The 21,505-nt window shown below is 48.5% G+C and overlaps 1 protein-coding gene across 4 annotated transcripts in view; it reads left to right on the top strand.

The window, feature by feature from the left end:
* Positions 1-21,505, top strand: part of GATA4 (GATA binding protein 4) — a 34,015-nt gene that overhangs the window by 7,790 nt on the left and 4,720 nt on the right. For 3 of the 4 annotated variants that reach the window (XM_054193765.1, XM_054193764.1, XM_054193762.1), the window contains 4 exons: positions 15,203-15,372; positions 17,927-18,052; positions 19,448-19,535; positions 19,793-19,935. In XM_054193765.1, the coding sequence (XP_054049740.1) occupies positions 15,203-15,372; positions 17,927-18,052; positions 19,448-19,535; positions 19,793-19,935 (527 nt within the window). The remainder of the gene's footprint in view (positions 1-15,202; positions 15,373-17,926; positions 18,053-19,447; positions 19,536-19,792; positions 19,936-21,505) is intronic. The other variant, XM_054193763.1, reaches the window with a different exon arrangement.

The following is a 21,505-nucleotide window of genomic DNA, read 5'->3' as shown; positions in this document are numbered from 1 at the left end:
ATTTTTTTTTTTTAAGAGACAGCTTACATTTTGCTTTTTCTGTATTTCTTTCCGTCGGGTTTTGGGGGAGAAAGAAGCGAAACCCTTGGAAATAGATGAGGGTTTATCTGGTGTTTCCCCAGGGAAATTGGACCCGATCCTGCTCCCTCCGTGCTCCTCTGATGATGGAGAAACCTTGGCTCGGCAGGCAGAGAAATGCTCCCCAAAGCTGGTTATCCCCAACGCAGCCGGGTATTTTTAATGGGGCAAATTATCTTGCTCCCAACAAGTGTAAAATTAAGGATACCTTGTGGAAAAAAAAAAACAAACCACAACAACAAACCTCCAGCCAAGCGCCAACCAGCAAATAAAATCCCAAACCGGGTGAAAAAGCGGCAGCGTGGTGAGATGAGCAAGTTTTGGCACCTGAAGGTCGGCAGCCTGTTGCGGCTGAAGCTGCTAAAATATAGGTGGAAAAATGCAATTTTTTCATAGAATCATAGACCGTGAAAAAATTTTTAGGAAAATCCCATATAAATGAAATTTTTAGAGTAGTCCTCAAACCTGCAGAGACCTTGTTTCTCATCGACGCAGGGCTCCGGGCTGAAATTTTTGCTCCTCAAGCCCCGCGCACATAGGAAAAATGGGATTTGTAAATATATTCTATCCCCTATATAATGTATCAAGGAGGTTTTCTTTCCCAAATTCCCTGCCCTGGCACCCCAACCTGCTGCGTCCTTCCCTCCCTTACAGTTCCCTTGCTGAAAAGGAGGGGCAGAAATGGGATATTTGTGGGTCTCCCCCGTCTCGGTGACGCTCCTTGGGGGGGGCCACAAGGCGGAGGATGGTGGGGGGGATGCAGCCGAACATCTCGGGTCCTTCCAGCCTTTTGCAACCTTGTTATAAAAAGACTTAACGAAGAGTCTGCCTCCCATTTGGGGCTCACCCCTGCCTGCGAAACCAGGCGGGGAGCCATGGCCAGAGCTCAGATTTGGGTTTAAAGCAGCCGGTTTTGCTCACGCTGAGAAAAAAAGGCCGAAACGCAGATTTATTTGGGTTTTTTTTTTTCTTTTTTTGGCTGGGACAGACGCCCCAGCCCCGTGTTACGGGGAGGTGTGATCCCCGAATAACGCGATGACGCTGCCAACGGCAAAGTGGGGTTGTTACGGGCAGGGTTTGCTTTGGGGCGGGGGGGGGAAAAAAATGGGGAAAAAAGAAAATAAAAATGTGTGTAATTCTGCCTGTGGGAGTGCAAAAAGGGGCGATGGGGAGGGCCAAATATTCACCTCGTCGATGGGATCCCGAATTCACGCTGCCGTCTGGCAGGAAGGTGTAAATACGCCTTCGGCGTGCGCGTGCGAAAAGCCGCTTAAAAAGCCAGGGAAATATCCGAGAACGTGGTCTTACCTCCCAAACTCACCCGAACTGTAAAAGCAAATTTCATCATGAGGTTGCATTGATTTTTTTTTTGTTTTTTTTTAAATTTATTTTTAGGGGAATAAAAAAAACCTTTTGGGTCCCATCTGTGGGGCAAAAACCTCGCGGCTGGCTGTGACAGCGGCAAAATATTAAAAATTCTCCGGCTTTTACAAGTTTTCCCCACGTCATCGGTCGCGGTGACCGGTCCAAGCCGTAAATACATCTGTAATGAGAAATTAAATCCAATTATCTGCCGTGCCTGAGCAGTGAGGTCTTTACACCCGGGTGCCCACACGTGCGTGACAGCGCTTGAAAACAATTCCATCAGCGCTGCCTTCGCAGCGGCTGCTACGAGGGGTATTAAAGGCTCTTTTGAAAATGAAAAAAAAACCCCAAAACCACTTTTGCACCGCGCCGAGCCGTTGTAAGGCAGAAATGGGGGCGGGGGGTGTTTGTTGGGTATTTTTTTGGCTTTTTTTTTCCCCTTGCAGTTTTTTCAGAAGGTGACTTGCTGCGGGCAATGCTGGAGTTGGCAGCGTTTCCCCCTGCGATCGCACCCTTTTAAACACTGGTGGGTTTTTTTTTTTTTTTCCCCGCTGTTTTTTTCTTTTCGGATTTTCTCAGCTCCCCCCCTTCCCCCCCCCCCCCCAAAAAAAAAAAATAGAGCAGGGAGGAGGGCGGGCGCCAGGTCCGCCAGGAAAGAAGATCCCGGGCAGAGATTTTCAAAGCTGGACGTCAATCCGACCCCGCTGTCGGCGCTGAAATATTTTAGCTTTCAGGTTTTTTTTTTTCGGCCAGGGCTGGATTTTAAAGTCAAAGTTTGGGACAGCGGCCGCTGGAAGTGAAAATCCTTTTTTTGGTTCCTTTTCCAAGAATTGCTGGGTGATTTTTTTTTAATTTTTTTTTTTTTCTTTTTCTCAGTTATTTGCTGGCGCAGAGGGTTCGGTGTGTTTTGTCGTTTTTGCTTAATTAGGTGGACACCTAAATGTAGGATGCGCCCTTTGCTTGGAAGGGGGACAAAGTCGTGCCCTTCCCGCGTCTTTCTGCTGCTTTCTCTGCCTCTCCGAGGCCAGTCCTGCTGCTTCCCCCCCAGGCAAGGCTTGCAGAATCAGGCCCCCCCTTATAAAAGACATTCAGTATGGGCTGTGAAAAAAAAAAATAACCACAAACACCCCCCCCACCCCCCCCCCATCTTGCTTCCCCAGAGCTCAAACCATCCTTGTTTTAAAGCAGAAGGAGGTTCACCGGGTGCTGCTGCAGGATCAGGCCCACGCAAGAAGTTTCCATAGGGAAGAAACGCAGCCCCCCGCCCCCCCCCCCCCCCTCAAATCATATGGCGACCTAGAGGTTTTTCTCAGAGAAAAAAAAAAAAACCAAAAAACAGTGTGACTTTTTCTTTTTCCTTTCTGGAAAACAGCCACTTGGTTTATACGTTGCGGAACGAAGGGATTTGTGCTTTTTTTATTTTTTTAAATTATTTTTAGTGACCCGTCAAGCCGGTGAAGCCCTTATCGCAGCCAGCGGGGCTGGAAAGGCGCACGCCAGCCTTGGGAGAGACTCGGACATTCGTTTTGTTTGTGAAGGGGGGGGGGGAATAATTAAATAAATTCATGGCAAGTGAAGGAAAAGTGAGTTTTCCAGCAGAGGTGGGGCGAGGGACGCAGCGGGGCCGATCTCCTGTCTCTACCAGGGACTGGTACCGGCAGCTTCTGAATCTGGGAGAAGGAAATCACTGCCTTGGAAATGTTTTCCTCCTAATCCCTCGGAATTATGGTCGGTGTCTGCCGGGGGAGCATTTCAGGAGACGTCCCGTAGTGGGATGCTGCTGCCTGCTCTCGTTCTCCTTCCCAAAACTCAGCCTTTCTCCTCAGGCCAATGCTTCCAGCCGCGGCCCCATGTATTTTGGGGGTGCCGGAGCAGGGCTGGGCACCTGGTGCCATCAGGGTCTCCTAAAAAGTTAAAACCTGAGCCCAGCAAAAGAGTTTGTGGGCAAAGATGGAGCCGGGGCTGGGGGGGGGAGAAGGAGACCAGACCTCTCCCTCGGAGCAAGGTTTTGCCAATTCTTGCTTTTTTTTTCACTGCTCCTGCTCACACGGTCTATAATATTTAGGCAAGTCGTAGGTTGTCGTCTGGCCTCGAGGGCCGGGGGAGTCTCCTTTGGCTCTGCAAACATCTCTGAGCAGTTTGGGAGGCATCTCCCTCTTGTCCGCTTTTCGGCTCTTGCTGGCCCTGGTGCTTCATTTATTTCATCCCGTTTTTCCTTCAAGCTCCAGCTTCTGAAGTCATGTACGACAGGCTTTGGTTTTGCAGGAAGGGAAGGAGAAACTTTTCTGGACAAGAGAAAAGCTGGGAAACCCTAATTCCTACATGTTAAAACTCTAGAAGAGACATAAAAATAATCCAATATTTATTATTTAAACTCCTTTCCAAGTTCTTGGGTTCGCAAGCCAGGGAGCCATCATTATTAAATATTCAGGGCTTGCAGCGCTGGAGCTGTAAAAAAATCAGCGAGGAGGCAAGCCCCAGACATCAGGACTCCTCCGAATGACATGTTTGGCCCCCAGATGTCTGAGATTATTTTGGGAAGGGAGCGCTGGCCCCAGGGGCTGGCTGCTCCGGGGACAGGCTGCTGGGAAGGACACTGCGTTGGGACACGCCTTGGTGATGCAGAGCACGAGAGAGGGAGCTGGCTTGGGAGGTGTCTCCTCCTCATGCTCCCCAGGGCTGGGAGGATGCTCTGGATCCTGGGCACCACCGAGGCTTTTCTCCAGGGGCTTCCCACGTTTGGTCCTTCATGGCTTCAATGGGGCACATCATTGATGCTCTCTGATTGACCCTGACCCTCTGGATGTGAAGATCTGGCCTCCTCCAGGGTTTTCCCAGATCCCACCAGGAGGGACCACAAGCAGAAGGGGCAAAGAGGGGAGATTTAGATGAGATATCAGGAAGAAATTGTTTACTGAGAGGGTGGTGAGCCCCTGGCCCAGGTTGCCCAGAGAAGCTGTGGCTGCCCCATCCCTGGAGGGGTTCAAGGCCAGGTTGGCCGGGGCTTGGAGCAACCTGGTCTGGTGGGAGGTGTCCCTGCCCAGGGCAGGGGGCTAGAACTGGATGATCTTTAAGGTTCCTTCCAACTCTAACCATTCTGTGATTCTACAATCCCCCTTGTTCCCCCTTCCCTTTGCCCCCAACCAGGGCAGGGTCTCCCCCCGTCAGGGCTCTCTGCCTGCCCCGCTGCCTCCTCTCTCCAACCATTTCTACTCCTAAACCAACATCCCAGTGAGCCTCTGTCACCTCCCTTCGCGCAAAATCAATAACAACGGGTGAGCAGGTTAATTATAATCACAGAATAAACGCCGCGGTCTCAAAGTTCGCTCAACTTTCAGCAGTGTTTTCAAAATGAGCGGACGACGCCAAGAAACTTTCATTGATTCCTGTGGGGCAGGTTGTGGGAGTTTGAACCTGTCCCCGAGCTGATCTCTTGATTCGAGACCTACTCAATTTTCTTCCTTATCTCGACTTTCGCCTATCTTATAATGCCTGTTATTTTAGATAAAAAGTCCAATCAATTGAGTTAGAAAAACTGCAAGTTATATGTTGCCCTGATAAGTCCGGTACCTGCTGGTTTATTGGTCCGGGCTGCAGCTTCTGCGCAAACTGACCTTTGCAGATGCTTTATTGGCGGCCGGGAGAATCACTCCGTCCTCCTGCCCCACTCGGGGGCTGAGTTGACTTAACATGCGGAATAACTAAGAAAAGAGGAAAAGCGAAGGGCCAGGGGTTTAGGCAAACTGACCGTCCCCTATAACGCGATGAACCGTAGTAAACACCTTTTTGTTTGTCCCTGGCTGGCGGCCCGTAGGGAGGCCAGGATCTGGCCTGGCTTATTTTGCTGTAACTCCTCTGCATGGTTATTTGCCAGCGTATTTATCACCTCCCAGTTGGAGTCAGAGCCTGTGTCTAAATTAGCGAGCTGAAGAAAACTGGGGCTGAGGGGGGGGGTTGAATAGGCACATGATAATCAATACTTGTTCGTGCCGTCATGTTCGGAGCTCAGAGCAATATATACCCTACGTATTTCATATATTACTATACATGGCATCTATATGTTTTATATATATAAAGTGTGGTGGGGGTTTATATATGTGTGTGTGTTATATTTGTGTATGTATATATAAATATATACATACATGGTTCTATACAGCTATGTTCTATATAGCCATAGAATAATAATTCTAGTCACAAAACCAGAGAGAATTGATCAGAGATGACTCCAAGCTTGCTACGACGGCATTCTTAAGGACATGGTGTATGTGTGTTTATATACAAATACGTAAATTTATATAAACGTACGTATTACATACACACGTATAATACACGCACACACGTGATAACAATAATACAATTATTTGTATTCCTACAAGCAGGATGTTGCCCATTTGACTTGGATAAATGTCTTCTTCTCTGACCTGTACCAGTCTGGGAAAGAAAAACAAATCAACTTTGAGTTTCTGGAGTTACAGGACCATAGAAACGCACGTTGGAGGGATCTCTAGTCCAGCCTCCTGCTTGAAGCAGGACAACCACTGGCAGTAGCTGAGGTCAGCTGTGGATCTGCCTGGATGAGGCTTGGAAATGCCCAGGGATGGAGATTCCCCCGGCTCCTAACGAAAACCCTTTTCCTAATGCCCAACCTCTGGTTTGTGCTGTGTCCCCTTGTGCCTTCTCCCACTACTGGCTCTGTTGTCTGCATACATCTGCCCAGCTGCTCCCTGGTGTCTTTGTAATGATCCCAAACAGCACCAGTTTCCCTGGGCCCGGAGCTGGCCCTGGCTTTGGTCCACCTGGGTGCTGGTAGTCACCTCTACAGACAGACAGATGGTCACCATCAGACAGACTGATGCTGCACTGGGGCGTACGGCCACAAGCCAGTGGGTTCCCATGGTTTAAGGATTTTCAGCTCATAGAATCATAGAATCATTTAGGCTGGAAAAGACCTTTAAGATCATCAAGTCCAGCTGTAAACCTAACACTGCCAAGTCCACTACTAAACCATGTCCCTAAGTGCCACATCATCAGTTGCTCTGTAGGAGGTCGAGAGGGCCAAGGGCACGTGAAGGCTGTGTCATGCTTGATGACGAATTAGAGCCAGATGCCAGCCACGGGGAACCCGACAGACCACGCTCTTCATTCGTTAGCACAGCCCCTGGCATGGTCCAAGCACCTCAGCCTGACCCAAGCATCTCCTGGTGCAGCTCCTGGGAAGCAGTTGAGATGTGACCACTGTAGATTGGGGTCTGAGAGCATCTGAACATGGCCAGACTCTGCTAGCTGGGCTTAGGGTCAGCGTTCACCAGTTACCCAGTAGCCATAAGGCCAGTTCCCATGGCTCAGCCGCGGAGCAGCAGCTTGGCATGTCTCCACCGCACACCTGCTTGTGGTCCTCTGTGGGTACAGCAGACACGGCCGCATATGTTGGAGATGGTCCATTGCCTGTGCGCAACTCAGAAACGGCTGCTCAGGTGGGATCATGGCATTGCAAATCCCAACCTTTTCTGATCCTCTACGTTTTTTTCCACACCATCCCTTCCCTTGCAGTTATCAAAGCAGAGCCTCTGCTAGGGCACATCCATTTGGAGATGGGACACGTTTCAAGGAGAAAAACGCTGTAGTTTTTTTCCATTGTCAAAAAAGAGAAAGACCATTTCCAGGTGCCTCCTGCCAAGCAGACCCCAGACTGTGGATGGCCCCATCCTGGCCATTCCCCGGGCTCTCCGTGCTAATCTAAGATTTGTTAAAAAATATTTGGACAGTCGATAAGCCGAGGAATCTCCTGTTTATCAGAAGAGCCTCAGATATTTACAAGTGTAAGAACTGTAAGTAGGAGTAAGAAAGGGGAGGTCACTGGTGGGTGGGATCAGGCTTACATCCCTGCAAAAGAAAGCAGACCTTGGACCTTCACACGTGCACAACTTGAGAGTCAGCAGAAGTTGCTGTAGGACACCAGGTTGCTATCAAAGGGGTGGCCAGCAATTACTCCCACCAAAAGCACCCCACATCTTCAGGGGTGTTTGCATGCCGGTCTCCTGTAGGGCAGACTGTGTACCTGTTGGATGTGGGCATTTCACGGTACTTCAGTGTGTGGGTCAACCGTCTCTTCAGTCAGCTCTGGTACAACCATTGGGCTTGATGGTTTGCCATCTGGTGTGTTGGAGAGCTGTCAATGCTTCTCCAAGAAACCAGGTTGGCCAGTCCCTCAGGACCATCCCCTGCCCCTTCCCAAAACAGGCAGTTTATCTGTATCTGCTTTAGAGGAATCCATCCCGTTTCCACCCACCCTTCTTCCATACACTGCTTATCTCCATATCTATGATCGTGGCCTCTGAAAGCTGGCCTGTTGTCTCCCTCTGGTGAGGCAGGGAAGTCATGGTGGAAGAATAGCGTTGCAAGGAGATGAAAAACCTTGCTCAAGAGAATCCTATTGCAGAGCCAAGACCGAACTCAAATCCAGGCCCAGGATTTGACCAACCTCCCCGGCGTCTCCCTCTTGCACATGATCTCAGCTGGTCCCTTGGCTGCTTCTACCTCCACTGTCCTTCAAACCGGGGAAAACATATCCACGAAGGAAAGGAGTATTCTTGGCTGTTGGCAATGGTGCGTGCCATAGACCTTGGCTTGCCGCAGGCAGAGGAGGGAGCTTTGCAGGGGAGGGACGCAATGTTCCCTTTGCCTTGACTAGAAACATTTGGCCTGGGAAGGGCTGCACAGGAACAGCCAGGCTGTGGTGTTGGACAAAGCAAGGAGAAAACAGATTTCTTTGCCTTTTCAAAAGCAGCACGTGGCTCAGCCAGGCTGTAGGTTCAATTTTTCCTGAGCAATAAGTAGGGTCTTTAGGTTTGCAGGGGGAAAGCTGTTTGGTCAGGCAGCCAACTGAGTAACCAACCATTTTCTCCACCGTAGACGCGTCAGATAAACCCCAAAACGCTCTGGGACAGCGTCGAGCCATTTCTGTGAAGCTTCACAGTGATGCATTTTGCTTGAAGCTGTCTTTCTGGTTAACAGTGATGAATTTACCCCCTTCTCCGTTTCCTGCAGACCAGCAATCGCACAGGAGATGTTCTCTGATAATCTGGATCAGAGGAGACCAGGCAGCCACATTCCCACCAGCAACCAACCCACTGATAGGCACTACTCAAAGAGGCACTGTCCCGCTCTCCCCGTGTCTAGGTCCCATTAGTCTCTAAAATAGCGGGGCCCTGGATGAATTTCCCCCAAAGTCAGTCAGAGGGGAGGGAGGGAAAAAGCCAATGGTCAGAACCTGCTTTTACAGAAACATCCTCATCTCCATTAGTTTATCATGGGCTTTCTGATCCCAGTCTGTGTGTTGAACTGAGGATGTCCCTGCCAAAAAACGAAAGGCTCACTGACAGCTTGCTTTGGGCTACAGATCCCTCCCAGGCGTATATTTGGGCTCCTTTATTTCCAGATGCTCCATGTCGCTTCTACTTTTGTCTCTCCTTGTTTTTTGCTCCTGCTTTCCTTTCCAGTTCAGCCCTGCTCTGCCACGATAATGGACCAACCAGCACTTTTAACTGCTGCGATCTGACCAGAAACCACCATTTTGGTGGGTTTTTCCCCTTGAAACTTCAGCTTCTGGAGTCATGCAATTCATGGGAGCATCTCAACCCATTCAAAAGAAATAGAAGATGTGACTTTCGGCTCCACTAGTTGCAGCAAAACACTTATTAAAAGGACCCCTAAAGGCTCAGGAAGGGAATCCTTAGGAAAAATTCCCACTGTCACTTATTAATGGCAACAAACTTGGGATTTGGGACAAACCATCCTAAGGAACTGGGAATGGCAAATCCCATGTCCCCCTGCTGTACTGTTGTGGCTGTCCCTTGAAGGAGAAGGGGAGGGTGTCTTGGGTGGGATCCCAGGGTACCCATGTGTCCGAAGGGGCCAATGTCCTTTGCCTCATCTGCGAGTTCCCCTGAGAGTCCATTTGGGATGCGTGTATACACAGGATCGTGGCTCTCACCTCTTATCATAACAAATTGTTTTAGGAAACTGCTTCTCTGTGGGGAAAAACTGCTCTCAGGGTCTGTTTAGAGCCTGTAAGTGCCTGGCTGTGTTTGAAGGACAGCTTCTCCTTTGCTGAGTTGCTTCATTGGGTTGAGAAGACACTTCTGCAGGGGGAAATGTTGATATTAAATATCCTTCCAGCTGTAAACAAAACTCCAGGGCTATATTAATGGAAGTCTCTCTCCATTTCTCTTCACCCAGAGGGGGTGAAGGCAGGAGGGGGCTGGAGGGCAGAAGAAGGTAGACAACCTTGTTGAAGTTTCTCATGCAGCAGGGTCTGACCCCAAACCAGGGCAGGGAGGGCTCTTTGTCCCCTTCTAGAGGCTGATTTGGGAACAGAGACTTATAAACTGGTTGTTGGCTTTGAACTGAAGGATTCAAAATCTCCCTATCGGAGATGCTTTTACTGTTATTATTCTTTTGGGTCCCGATCCCTCAGGTTTATGTGTTCAGGATGGTCTCTCCAAGGTTAACAGATTCAGGGTTGCTAAGAAAAGCCCAAACAAACCCAGAAGGTCTGGACCTAGGAATGGGAATGCTGTTGGAATTGGGGTTTGCAGAGATGGTGGAAGGACCCAGAGAGGGGATTTCAAGCCACCCTTCGGACTCGAGCCTTGGGCAGCCTCCCTCTGATCCCCAGCTGGCTTAGTTGTGAGAGGGTATCTGATTCTCCTTGTTGGGAAGACAAAAGCACTCAGACTTTGGGTGGGCTGGGTCCTTGGTCAGAGATGCTGTCATGTCCTAGCCATGCTGGAAAAAAGTGTCTGTAGGTGTGGGCTGGCTGGTGGTGCTCAGATCTGCTTTCTTGTTTTGCCCTGCATTGTCCATACCAGTTGATCTCTGTGGACCTGGTGGTGGATGTGAAGGACCACTCCCAATGACTAAGAGCCATGAAGGGTTACATCGAAGAATGCTTTTTTCCCTACCAGACTCCAGCAACCCACTTAGGAGCTGCTCCTGGCTCCCAGGGGACTGAATGTCCCATTGTGGAAAGTATTTCTGACATTAGCATGCTCAAGGCCTCACCCAAGATTAGGAGGCTGTTGTGCAACACACAAGTGACATTTCCTGCCCTGGGGACCTTGCAGTCCTCATAAACAGTAGGTATGAGGGGAAAAAGATCTTTTATACAGCAAGCTGATGACCAGGATAGGGACAGGACCCAATCCATCCTCTCCACTGCCTGGGTCATTCAGCGAGATTTCATGATCTGCTCTCATGTGAGAAGCTTCTCCATGGACTAAAGGTAGAAGGACTAAATCAAAGGCCATTAGCATTAGTCAAGGCCAGGGACCCAACCCACAAAAAGGACTGAATGATCCCGAGGCTGATATTATCCAAGACAAAGGCTGGGCAAAGGCACTCAGGGGAGCTGTGTGTTCAAAGAGGAAGATGAGGCCACTCAGCACATATGAGGCTACTTCAGCCATGGGTCTGTGTCCTTCTCAGCCTAACCAGCAAACGTTATCCTTTCCTCAACCCTGTCCCATACCTGGCTTCGGGAGAGGGAGTAAATCTCTCCAGCAGAAAGGCTGTTACAGAGGTCACCAGACGGACCCATAAATCTCCATTATCAGGCAGCGGCTCCTGTGCCACAAAACGGAAATTATTGCCCTGAGTGCGACTGGGGGAGCCTTTCCTTCCCCCCGCATTGTTCAGGGCCCTCCGGGAGCCGCTCGGGCAATTTGCTGCCTGAATAAACGTTTCCTTTCCCGGCTGCTAAGTACAAGGAATAAGTGTCAGGGGATCTCATAATGCCAGGATTTAAAGCTCCAGCCCTGAGACGGAAGCCAAGAAAACGCTTTGCTGCTTTTTCCTGGGGAGCCTCCAGTCTGCTGCGCCTTAATCCCCGTTATTAATAACAGTGGCAAATTAAACAATCAGTGCACTTGAAGCCCAGTGACCTCCATGCCCAATATAGCTCAGCTCGCTGGTGGATCATGGTTCTTGCGGGCTCTGAGCGCTGGGCTTGTCTTGTCAGGGACTTTGGAGATATTGCTGTCTTCTTGTGAGCACCCAGGCACAGAGAGGTGGTCTTGCCCCCAGCTGTGCTCCTGGGGGAAGGACGCAGGCAGAGACCATGGCCCTGGATCTTCAGAAACAAGCATTTTGAGCATTTGTGTTTCATAGGTCTTGGACACCCACCCACGTCAAACTGCATGGGCTGCAGCTCTTCAGGCAATACTTTCTCACTATTTCGTAGACCCTCAGGTTTTCCAGAGCAGCTGGGATGTCTCAGCTGTGTGGCCCGAAGGTCAGCTCAGAAAGCTCCCCTCGGCAACTTCATCCTTGATTTTAGTGATGCTGTGAAATTACAGCATCTGTTTTAGAAAGAAATCCAGTCCCTTGCCTTCCACTTCTCCATTGGGGCCCAAACGCCCTTTGTCCACTAAAGGGCATGCACTAAGCCTACGCCATCTTCTCTGAGCCAGCAGCCAGCAGTGTCCAAGACAACATCCACTGCCACCTCCAAGCATACTTTGAAGCAGGAGAGGATATTTCTCCTCCAGGTGAGATCTCTTGAGGTCAAGGAGCTCCCTCTGCTCTGATGGGGCTCCAGGAATGGGTTTAATGAGGTTGCACTCTGCAGATGTCATCTTCTGACTCAGCACTGGGTGGTGCACGCCAGGGACGCACCCATCTGATATCACCCCACGAGGGCTGTGAGTAGGGAGAGCCACCCATTGCGTGGAGCCCCAGGAACAAAGTCTGTTCCTTCCCCATCTCAAGCACCGGTAATTCTTGTTTACTAACGTTCACAAGGATCACCTTTGTCTGCAGCTGAGAGGGGGAAATCACACAAATGTTATTACTACAGAAGTAGAAGAGGGTTTTTTTTTTTAAAATAAAGCAGTGAAAGTCCCTCAAGAGAGACGCTCCGGTCCAAATCCCACGGAAACTGAAATAAACACCCCAAACAAGCAGTGGTGATTACAGCTCAAACAAAACCAGATGAAAAACAAGAGCAAAAGAAGCAAGTCTCAAGACTGCTTTGCACTGGGATTTTGGATGTCTGGTTACAAGCCAACAGTGAAAATAATGTGGACAGTGGATCTGGGTGTTACACAAACCCTTAGGAAATAACACTCAACATTCAGTAGCAAATTTGCTTATTGTCAGAAAATAAGAGATTTACGGTTTGCCTGGTTTCAACTCCACACCCTCTTTTTTCTTTTTTTCCAAAAGCAGAAGTATACCCACCCATACTTGATATTTCTTCCTATCACACCCATTTTGAGGGACATTCTTATTCAAGAGTTAGTCTAACTCAACATTTCTGAGGGACTGATAGGAATTTTCTCCTTTTTCTTTGATTAAATCTTCCAGATTTTGGTTTTATGGTGGAAAAATCTCCAGGAGAACTGATATTTTGTAATTACTCACAGACACAACTCAAATCGGTCAAGAATTTTAACTGTCATCTTTGGACTACCTCTGCTCTGCTAAATTCTCCCTGGATTATGTCAACAACTTCGTACTGAATTATTTTAAAAGAAGAAGGGATTTTCTCGCAGGATAAAAACACTATGAAAATAATTTCGCTTTTATTTTGGAAAATGATAATCAAAAACCTCAACAACTTCTAAGATGAAAAAAAAATAGTGAAATGTTTTCCTTTCTTGAGATTTTTCAAGGAAATTAGTTCTTTCCTGACCAGCTGTTCCAATCCCTTCTCTTTTCAAAGGAAGTTTATTTGATCTAGATTTTGGCTGTGATTCAATCATGATTTTAAAGGGGAAAGCGAGGCATTGCAGTTACAGTATCACTGAATCCACGTGTACAAAAATCACCTGGAGGGATTCCCAGCTTTCCTAAACCACCAGAATTGTTCAAAGGCAACGAGATTTTCCTAAACTCATGAGAAGATACTGGATTGCTTCTTTTCTGGTTCCAGAGCCCCTTTGGTACATTCATTTACTATTTTCTAGTATTTCCCCTGGCCACATGGTGTAACCTCATGCCAATTTTACCTTGGTTTTCTAGGGAGAATTAGGCTCACATGAATCTTATTTCTCCGTGTCTCTGTTTACCAGCACCACTTCAGTAATTTTTTAATCCTTTGGCTGTTTCATGGTTATGTAGTTTCCTGCTGATTTTCCAAAAATAGTCTGGAGAAAAGAGAAAATAGGGCTGACGTTTGAACATAACCCGTATTAGATAGAAGAGGATTCACATGGGACTGAGACACAGATCAGGGAGAAGCCAAATTTAGTTGGTTTGGTCTTTGGTGAACTATTATCTTCCAGCAGAAAGCTGAGGTACTGGTATAACACGCAGGTGGACAAGCAAGAAATATAGCAAGATGCACAATCACATTTTAAGAATTAACATTATGGTGGTCTTTAATGGCTGAGGGTCCTGATGCAAAGCTCTTGCCGTCCTCCAAACATCTCCTGTGCTCTGCAGTTTGTTGGGAATTTTTTTACCAGCTTGGTTTAGTCCCAGCCTACGTTAAGTGACAGAGCCCTTTGCTGTCATTTGTCGTTTCCTTCTTCTCCCCAATTATTTTACCATCTAGTGTTCCCTTTCTGGTGCCCACAACAGAACATGTCCATGTGCAGGGAGGACTGGTTTTGTAACAGAAGAAATACATCCCCCAGCTGAACTCAATACTCTCCAGGCGGGATGACCATCAGCAACATGTATTTTCAAGGGCCGTGCCAGCTGGATGCAGCTATATTTACAGCTCAGCAAGGCTGTAGGTGATGCTTGTATTTTATTAGGCGAAGTTCTTGGCTTCTAGAGGGCATCGTGTCCAAGGGTGAGCTGACCTGTGTCTTTCCAAATGATGATGCAGTCGAGGTGCGTTGCGTTGACCTCTGCACTGATGATGGGGACCTGTCAGAGACAGAGGGATTGGGCTGGCCCAGCCCAGGGCAGCTGTCCTCACCCTCACAGTACAGCTGCTGCTGGGCCTCAGTGGAGGGTCAACCAGGAACGTGGTGGGTGAACGCACAAACCCCTGGAGAGTGACATCAAGCACGATGGAGATTTGCATCAAAAGCTGAGTTACTGTGATACCCGTGAACCCCCAATGACGTCTGTTAGCTCACAGCCTGACCTAGCGTTGTCCATGTGGAGATGCTTCTTGTGCAGAGAACAGGTCAAAGGCACGCAAATGTCTCTCCCCCTTGGCTCTTCGCAGCCATTCCCCTCCACGGAGGGTGGGAACTGGCATGGGCTGGGTGAGGAGAAGTCCTGCGGGGTAACAGGGCATACAGGCACGGCTTTCCCTGTCCATGTTGGCTTGAGCCCCACTGAGAGATGCTCGGGTAGCGTCTGATCTCTGGGCAGTTCTGCTTCGTGGGTCTGGGATTGTGTTTGTCCGTGGTCGCAGGCAATTTGTCTTGGTTGTAAACACGGCTGTTCGCCTGCCCCAATCTGTTTGCCCTGGCTAAGTCCAGTCTTGAAAATTGGATAACGTCAGAGCAGAAGGAGAGGTTTCTATTTCTGTCTCCTTGTATCTGTGTCCCAGCACATCCCTGCTGCCACAGAAGTCCTGCAGCCAACACTGTATGGCAGGGAAAGGGGTTCCTCTTTCCCAATAATCCCGGGGGCTTCCTTGAGAAGGGAAGAGCTGTTTCTTGCACCTTGTAAAATCTGAATGTTTGGGATTTCTTGAAATGCCACTTCTGGGCTCAAATATTGAGAACCAGACCAGAAATTAAATGTACAGCTGCCTAATTAACCACGTCTTTCCCTTTCTCTCCCATCATGGCAGCAGAATTTTTTGATGATTATTCTGAGGGGCGAGAATGTGTCAACTGCGGGGCCATGTCCACCCCGCTCTGGAGGAGAGACGGCACGGGGCACTACCTCTGCAACGCCTGCGGGCTCTACCACAAGATGAACGGCATCAACCGGCCATTGTTCAAACCTCAGAGGAGGCTGGTGAGTCAAGATCACACAATGCATGTGGGGCAAGGCTGCGTGTGAGGATGAGGCAAAAAAGACCTCGGCAAGGTGGAGATGCCAGGGGTCTTTCAACTCCTTCGCTCCTCCTCTGCCCAATTTAGGTGGTTTTGATCCGGATTTCCAAAATAAACCAGATAGATTGTCTTGTACTTGGTACACTCCAAGACCTTGTACTGTCCAACCTGGTTCTGCAGACACCTAGGCCAGGCAGTGGAAGAGGCTGTAGGACACAGGGACAGAACCTTGGTGTCAGTTTAGCAAAAGCCAGTCTTTGCTTTAGTATCCCTGTAGATATATCAGGACGAATGGAAACCCTTTCCAGCTCCACCACACCGTCAGTCCATCTTCTCTTACCCTGAGGGTCCTTATTCCCTGGTCGCTTCATGCTAACTGGCCACTTTTTTTGGATACCGTGATCCCAGCTCCATAAGGTGAGCCGAAGCAGAGCTTGTGGGGCAGGTCAGGTCATCCCAGAGTCTGTGGGGTCAGGATGGGGTACGCATGGGAACATCTTGGTGTTGATACCTTGCCTGTCCCTGCCTGTTTTGGTGAGGGAATTTGGGAAGGTATCTGCAGCCTGTGCCCCAGGGACATGGGTCCATCACAAACCCAGGTAGAAAGGAGCCACCAAGGAGTAGCTTTTCCCACTCCTTGTCTTCCATGAGGCTTTGTCCCCAACCTGCCCTGCCCTTTGCACCGCCCAGACCTGCCTGTGCTCAAATCCAGCCGTCCCCTGCAAGTGTCAAAAATGACACTGGCAGCTTGAGTGCTGCCACCAGCCACAGCCACCCAGCGCCCTCTTGTGAAAACCCTTTCCTCAACACTGCACTAAGCCAGGCAGTGTCGTCACCCTGCCACCCAGGCCCTTGCCCTCTTCCATTTACTGGTCTACGTGTTGTCCTGGGGCACATCAGTGTGGTCAGGAATGGCCCGTTGGGTACCGGGCTTGGTCCTTTACAGAAAGGAGCAACGAGTGTTCTTAACTCTGCACAGCCTTGGGGTAAGGCTTGGAAAACCTCATGAGAAATATAAATGCATGAGGTGTGCAGATCTCTACAGGTGTTTTTGTCACTTGTCTGGGGAGCTGGCAACCTGGAAAGCTTGCAAAAAAAGGCCAAATTCCTGTTTTTTCTTTGGTAAGAGAATTTCTATGAAGAAAAGGAGGATATGTCTAGGGATGCAATGTCGAAGTGTGGTTAAAGTAACGCCAACTGGTCTACCTAAATAAATATATTCAGTACTAGTGACTGGGCGTCATCTGTCACTGTGTAACCCCTTTTTTCCTAGAGAAAAAAGAGAAAAAAGAGAGAGAGCTCTGCAAGGGGAGATCTTTGCCTTTGATGCAACCTCTCTTTTAAGCTCTCGGTCTACTTACAAAGGCCGATGACTGAAGCTAATACATGGTGAGGTTTCAACTAAAGGAGACTCTGGTTTCTCTGCACCAAAGGGACTTCCAGCTTTTGAAGTTCTTAAGAAGTACTTGAATTTCAACTTTTTATTGTCCTGCTGCTGTAGATTAACCAAACCTGGTTTATAATGAGGGAGAAGGCATGGAGAGAAGGCTATGGCAAAGATCACAGAGGAAATCCTTGGTAACTGCCAAGTCCTTATCTCCCAGGCTTTCACCCCATTACACAGCTGCTAGCTAAGGGTCTGCAGAGCTGGATAGGTGTCCAAGACCACCAGATTTCCTCCCTGTAGGCTCCTCTTCAGGCACTGCGAGAACCGGCATCTTCACCCAGCTCTAGCACTTCTGTTCAGTCCCCAGTTTATCGGCAAGCAAAGAGGGAATTTGACCCCAGCTCATCCAGACTTTATCCTCAGCCTCTTAAGACCTGAACTTTGAAGGATGCTGGGAAGAGTCAGGCAGGAGTGGAGGATGTGGCTTTTTCTTTCTCCACCTCCTACTCTGCTTCCAAGCTCAAAACTGTTATTTTATACAGTTTCAAGCCCATTGTCTTCCTCCTGTGGCCTTTTGAGCCTGGCTAAACCAGTTCACCCAGAAAGGGAACTTCAAAAGGCCTGTTCCCTGCACTGCTTCATTAGTGGGGATTGATTGAGAAGCACTCTTTTTCTTATCTTTCCCTCAAGCCACATGAGCAAAGTATGTCACATTCATGGCATTGATAACGTCTTCTTGGGATGATGCTTGGAAGGTGAAGGACTTGGGAGCCTGAAAGGGCAGGATGGTCTGAGGTCCAGACACTTTAGTGTAGGTGTGTGCACATGTGGTGGGTCTCTAAGCTTCTACTAGACTCACTGGAGCTCTATTCAGGTGATGTCTCTGGCACCATCTGAGATGCCCCAGCACAGCTGAGGTATCTGCATAGCACTGGCAGGCAGGAGGCAGTGGAAAGGCAAGAGAAGAAGTAAAAAGCAGCTGTTTATCCACTGCAGCAAGGCGAGAAAAGACAGAGAAATAAGAGAGACAAGAGGAGAGGAAAACTCGAGGCGTGCTGCAGCGAGCTCATTGGGATCTGAGGTGCTGATGGTGGGCTGATGTGTTTTCGTCCTCTGCATTTTCTCGCAGTCGGCTTCTCGCCGTGTCGGCCTCTCTTGTGCCAACTGCCAGACAACGACGACCACGCTCTGGCGCCGGAACGCTGAGGGAGAGCCCGTCTGTAATGCCTGCGGACTCTACATGAAGCTCCATGGGGTAAGGCCTTCATTGATCTTTACTCTATGGGGAGGGTATGGATAGCAGCAAGCTGTGGATTGGCTTTGTTGTACAATTCTCTGCTCTCCTGGAGCTTTTTCTGTCTGTCCCTATGGGCCTTAGTCCCCCTCGATACTCCACCATGTTTATACTGGCGAGGGGTGACACAGGACATTTCTCACACATTAATTTGCTACCCTTTGCATCCAAGTCTTAAAACCCAATAAAACTCGGCCCAGGTTCTTCTCGCCTAAATTCAGGCACTTAAGTGAAAACCTGAGTCAGAAGCACAAAGAAAGGCTTTGCTGTTCCACATGGGGTGTCAGATCCCACCTAAGACTTGGTTGTAGACTTGTTGTGGGAGCAATCAATGACTTTTCTTGCACGGGTGCCCAGATAGTCTCTTCCTGTCAGTGGGGGCTTCATGTATCTATGTCATGTCTGATTTATCTAGAAGAGTCTTGTTGGAGTCCTTCAAGATGCAAATCACCAGTCCTTCTCCCACCAGTCAATGGCAACAGAGCCACCCCCATGGCAGAGACAGAGGCCTTCAACACCCTGGCGATTGCTTAGTAGCAACGCCCCCTTCCACTTCTCATTGCTGGGTTTTTATACACATCCATGCTGTTAATGATGTCCAGTGCTTCAGAGCAGATGGAAGAACATTGATGGAAGTCAGGTTGAAGCTGGAAGACAAGGTGGCTGAAGGGAAGCCTTACCTAACCCAAAAAATGCTTCCTAGAAGTCCCAGGGTGTTTCTGACCATGAGGGTGACTACCTCAGCAGGATCAGTTCCTAAGGGAGGTCCCCCCCCCCAGGCTTGATACCTTTCCAGAAAGCAGGAATTAGCCAGAAAGATGTCTTCTGCTCTGAGTTAAATGGGAAAATAAATCACATGAACTGTTTATCCCTTCTGGCCTTTGAACGCTCAATATCCACGGTGTGAAAAGCCTATTCTGTTCCTACTTGGAAGGGAATGGAGTAATATAGAAATAGAAATAGAAATATAGAAATAGAAATAGAAATAGAAATAGAAATAGAAATAGAAATAGAATAGAATAGAATAGAGTATTTTAGTTGGAGGGAATCTACAGTGATCATGTAGTCCAACTGTCTGACCACTTCAGGGCTCACCAAAAGCATATGATTAATGGCATTGTCCAAATGCCTCCTAAACACCGATAGACGTGGGGTATCCAACACCATTTGGAAGCACATCTTATAGCTTTGACATATCTCTTCACACCCAGTGACTTTGGGCTCCATCTTGTTGTTGCTTTCAATTAAATCAGGTGGTTTTCAAGACCCTATGAGGTAGAGCTGGAATCATGTTCTCCTAGATGACCTTATGGTCATCATACAGAAACCAATAGGTTTTTGTATTTGGGTCCATAGGTTCCAAGGCCGTTAGCCATGAGAAAAGAGGGCATTCAGACGAGGAAGCGCAAGCCGAAGAATCTTAACAAAACAAAGACACCAGCAGGTAAGCGATGAATAGGGAAGTTTATTGTATGTCTATATGTGTGTTTCTGACCATCATGTCCTGCAAGTCAGACACCCAACCAAAAAATGGGCTGATTCTTCAAAAGTGGGGGATCTCTGAATGCCTTTCAGCAGTAACAAAGCCCTTCCCACTATTTATTTTTTTATTTTTACCCACACTAACTTCTTGGTGGGTGGGTATATCTCCATACTGAAATGTTTTTGGGAAGAGCCGGTTTACCATCTGCTTTCTCACAGGTCCATCCAGCAGCGAGAGTCTTACCCCGACCACCAGCTCCACCAGCAGCAGCAGCAGCACCACGACCACTGAGGAAATGCGTCCCATAAAAACAGAACCTGGGCTCTCATCTCATTACGGGCACCCCAGCCCAATTTCTCAGGTACAGAGAGGAGATGCTGGCAGTAGGACAAAGAGGGGAACTAGGATGGTAGACGTGTTGAGAAGAACATCCTCAAAACCTCTGTGGAAAAATCCTTTTCAACCCAGGGGTCTAGGAGCTCGCAGTAAAAGATCTATCCTCTGGGATGGATGCCCAGAGGAGCTGTGGACACCCCATCCCTGGAAGTGTTTAAGACCAGGTTGGACGGGGCTTTGAGCAACCTGGTCTAGTGGGAGGTGTCCGTGCCCATGGCAGGGGGGTTGGAACTGTGTGATCTTTAAGTTCCCTTCCAACCCAAACCATTCTATGGGGCAAAACCCCCGTGTTCTTGTCACAATGTCTACAAGCACAATATAGCTTTTTAATGAAGTATGGCAGTTCTGAATGGACAAAAAGTAGTAGCTTTGCTGAAAACATGAAGTTCCTTCTAGCGAGGCAGCTATATAGGTCCCATAGCAAGAAAATGCCCGTTCCGTTTTTATTATTTGATTTGTCTTGAGCAAGGAAAAACTTTGCAGTATTACCCTACTTTCTCCACACTGCCTGGCTGTGTGTCGAGCGATACGAGAAATGCAGTGTGAGGAGAATAAACTCACACAAGCCCCAATCTAAGTGAGACGCGTCCCTGCGAAGGTAAAGCAAGGAAGCAGAAGTGGTGTGCTCTGTGCCACATCCACCACTAGATGTCTTGGCTCCAGCACTGCAGCCACACAAGGTGGGTCTCCTGCTGAGCAGCACACAGATCTGGGAGCTGATCTGCGTTGAGTGTCCGCAGGTTTAATAACCGTGCCTTGGTTAATGATCCTTATAGCACAGCACAGTTAAGAGGCAGAGCATATAATATAATTTATGAGAGTTGCTCTACCTTTGGGTTCATACAGGGAACTCCAGCGTTTAAAAAAGATGATACCTGGAGGGAAAAAAAAAAAAAAAAAAGTGGTTGAGTGTTGTGCTGGACTGATCCTGCACCTCAAGCACTTTGCAGCACTGTTAATATGTCCTGCAATCCACAGGAGGCCATTTGAAAGCTAGGAGAGCCCAAGGCCAATGAAATCTCAAGCCTTGGGAGGTAAAATGATCATAAGAGAAGGTTCTGAGAGACCTTATAGCAGCCTTCCAGTACCTAAAGGGAGCTTACAGGAAGGATGGGGAGAGACTTTTGATCAGGGAGTGTAATGTTAGGACATGGGGTAATGTTTTCGAACTGAAGGAGGGTAGATTTAGATTGGATATTAGGAAGAAATTCTTTACTGTGAGGGTGGTGAGGGAGAGGAACGGGTTGCCCAGGGAGGTTGTGGATGCCCCATCCCTGGAGGGGTTCAAGGCCAGTCCGGATGAGGCTTTGAGCAACCTGGTCTAGTGGGAGGTGGTCCTGGCCAGGGCAGCGGGTTGGAACTAGATGAGCTTTAAGGTCCCTTCCAAACCAAACCATTCTATGATTCTATGATTCCTGACATTTAGAAGGGAACAAGATGCCCATGTGCAGCAATAGGAAAGAACAGGGTATAGAACAAGGAAAGAGTGTGTCCAAAGCATCATGCATAAGTTGCCATCTGCAGCTCTACAGCAA

The sequence above is a fragment of the Rissa tridactyla genome, chromosome 3 (assembly GCF_028500815.1).
Source record: "Rissa tridactyla isolate bRisTri1 chromosome 3, bRisTri1.patW.cur.20221130, whole genome shotgun sequence".
Taxonomy (NCBI): Eukaryota; Metazoa; Chordata; class Aves; order Charadriiformes; family Laridae; genus Rissa; species Rissa tridactyla.
This window is presented reverse-complemented; position numbering and strand designations above follow the sequence as displayed.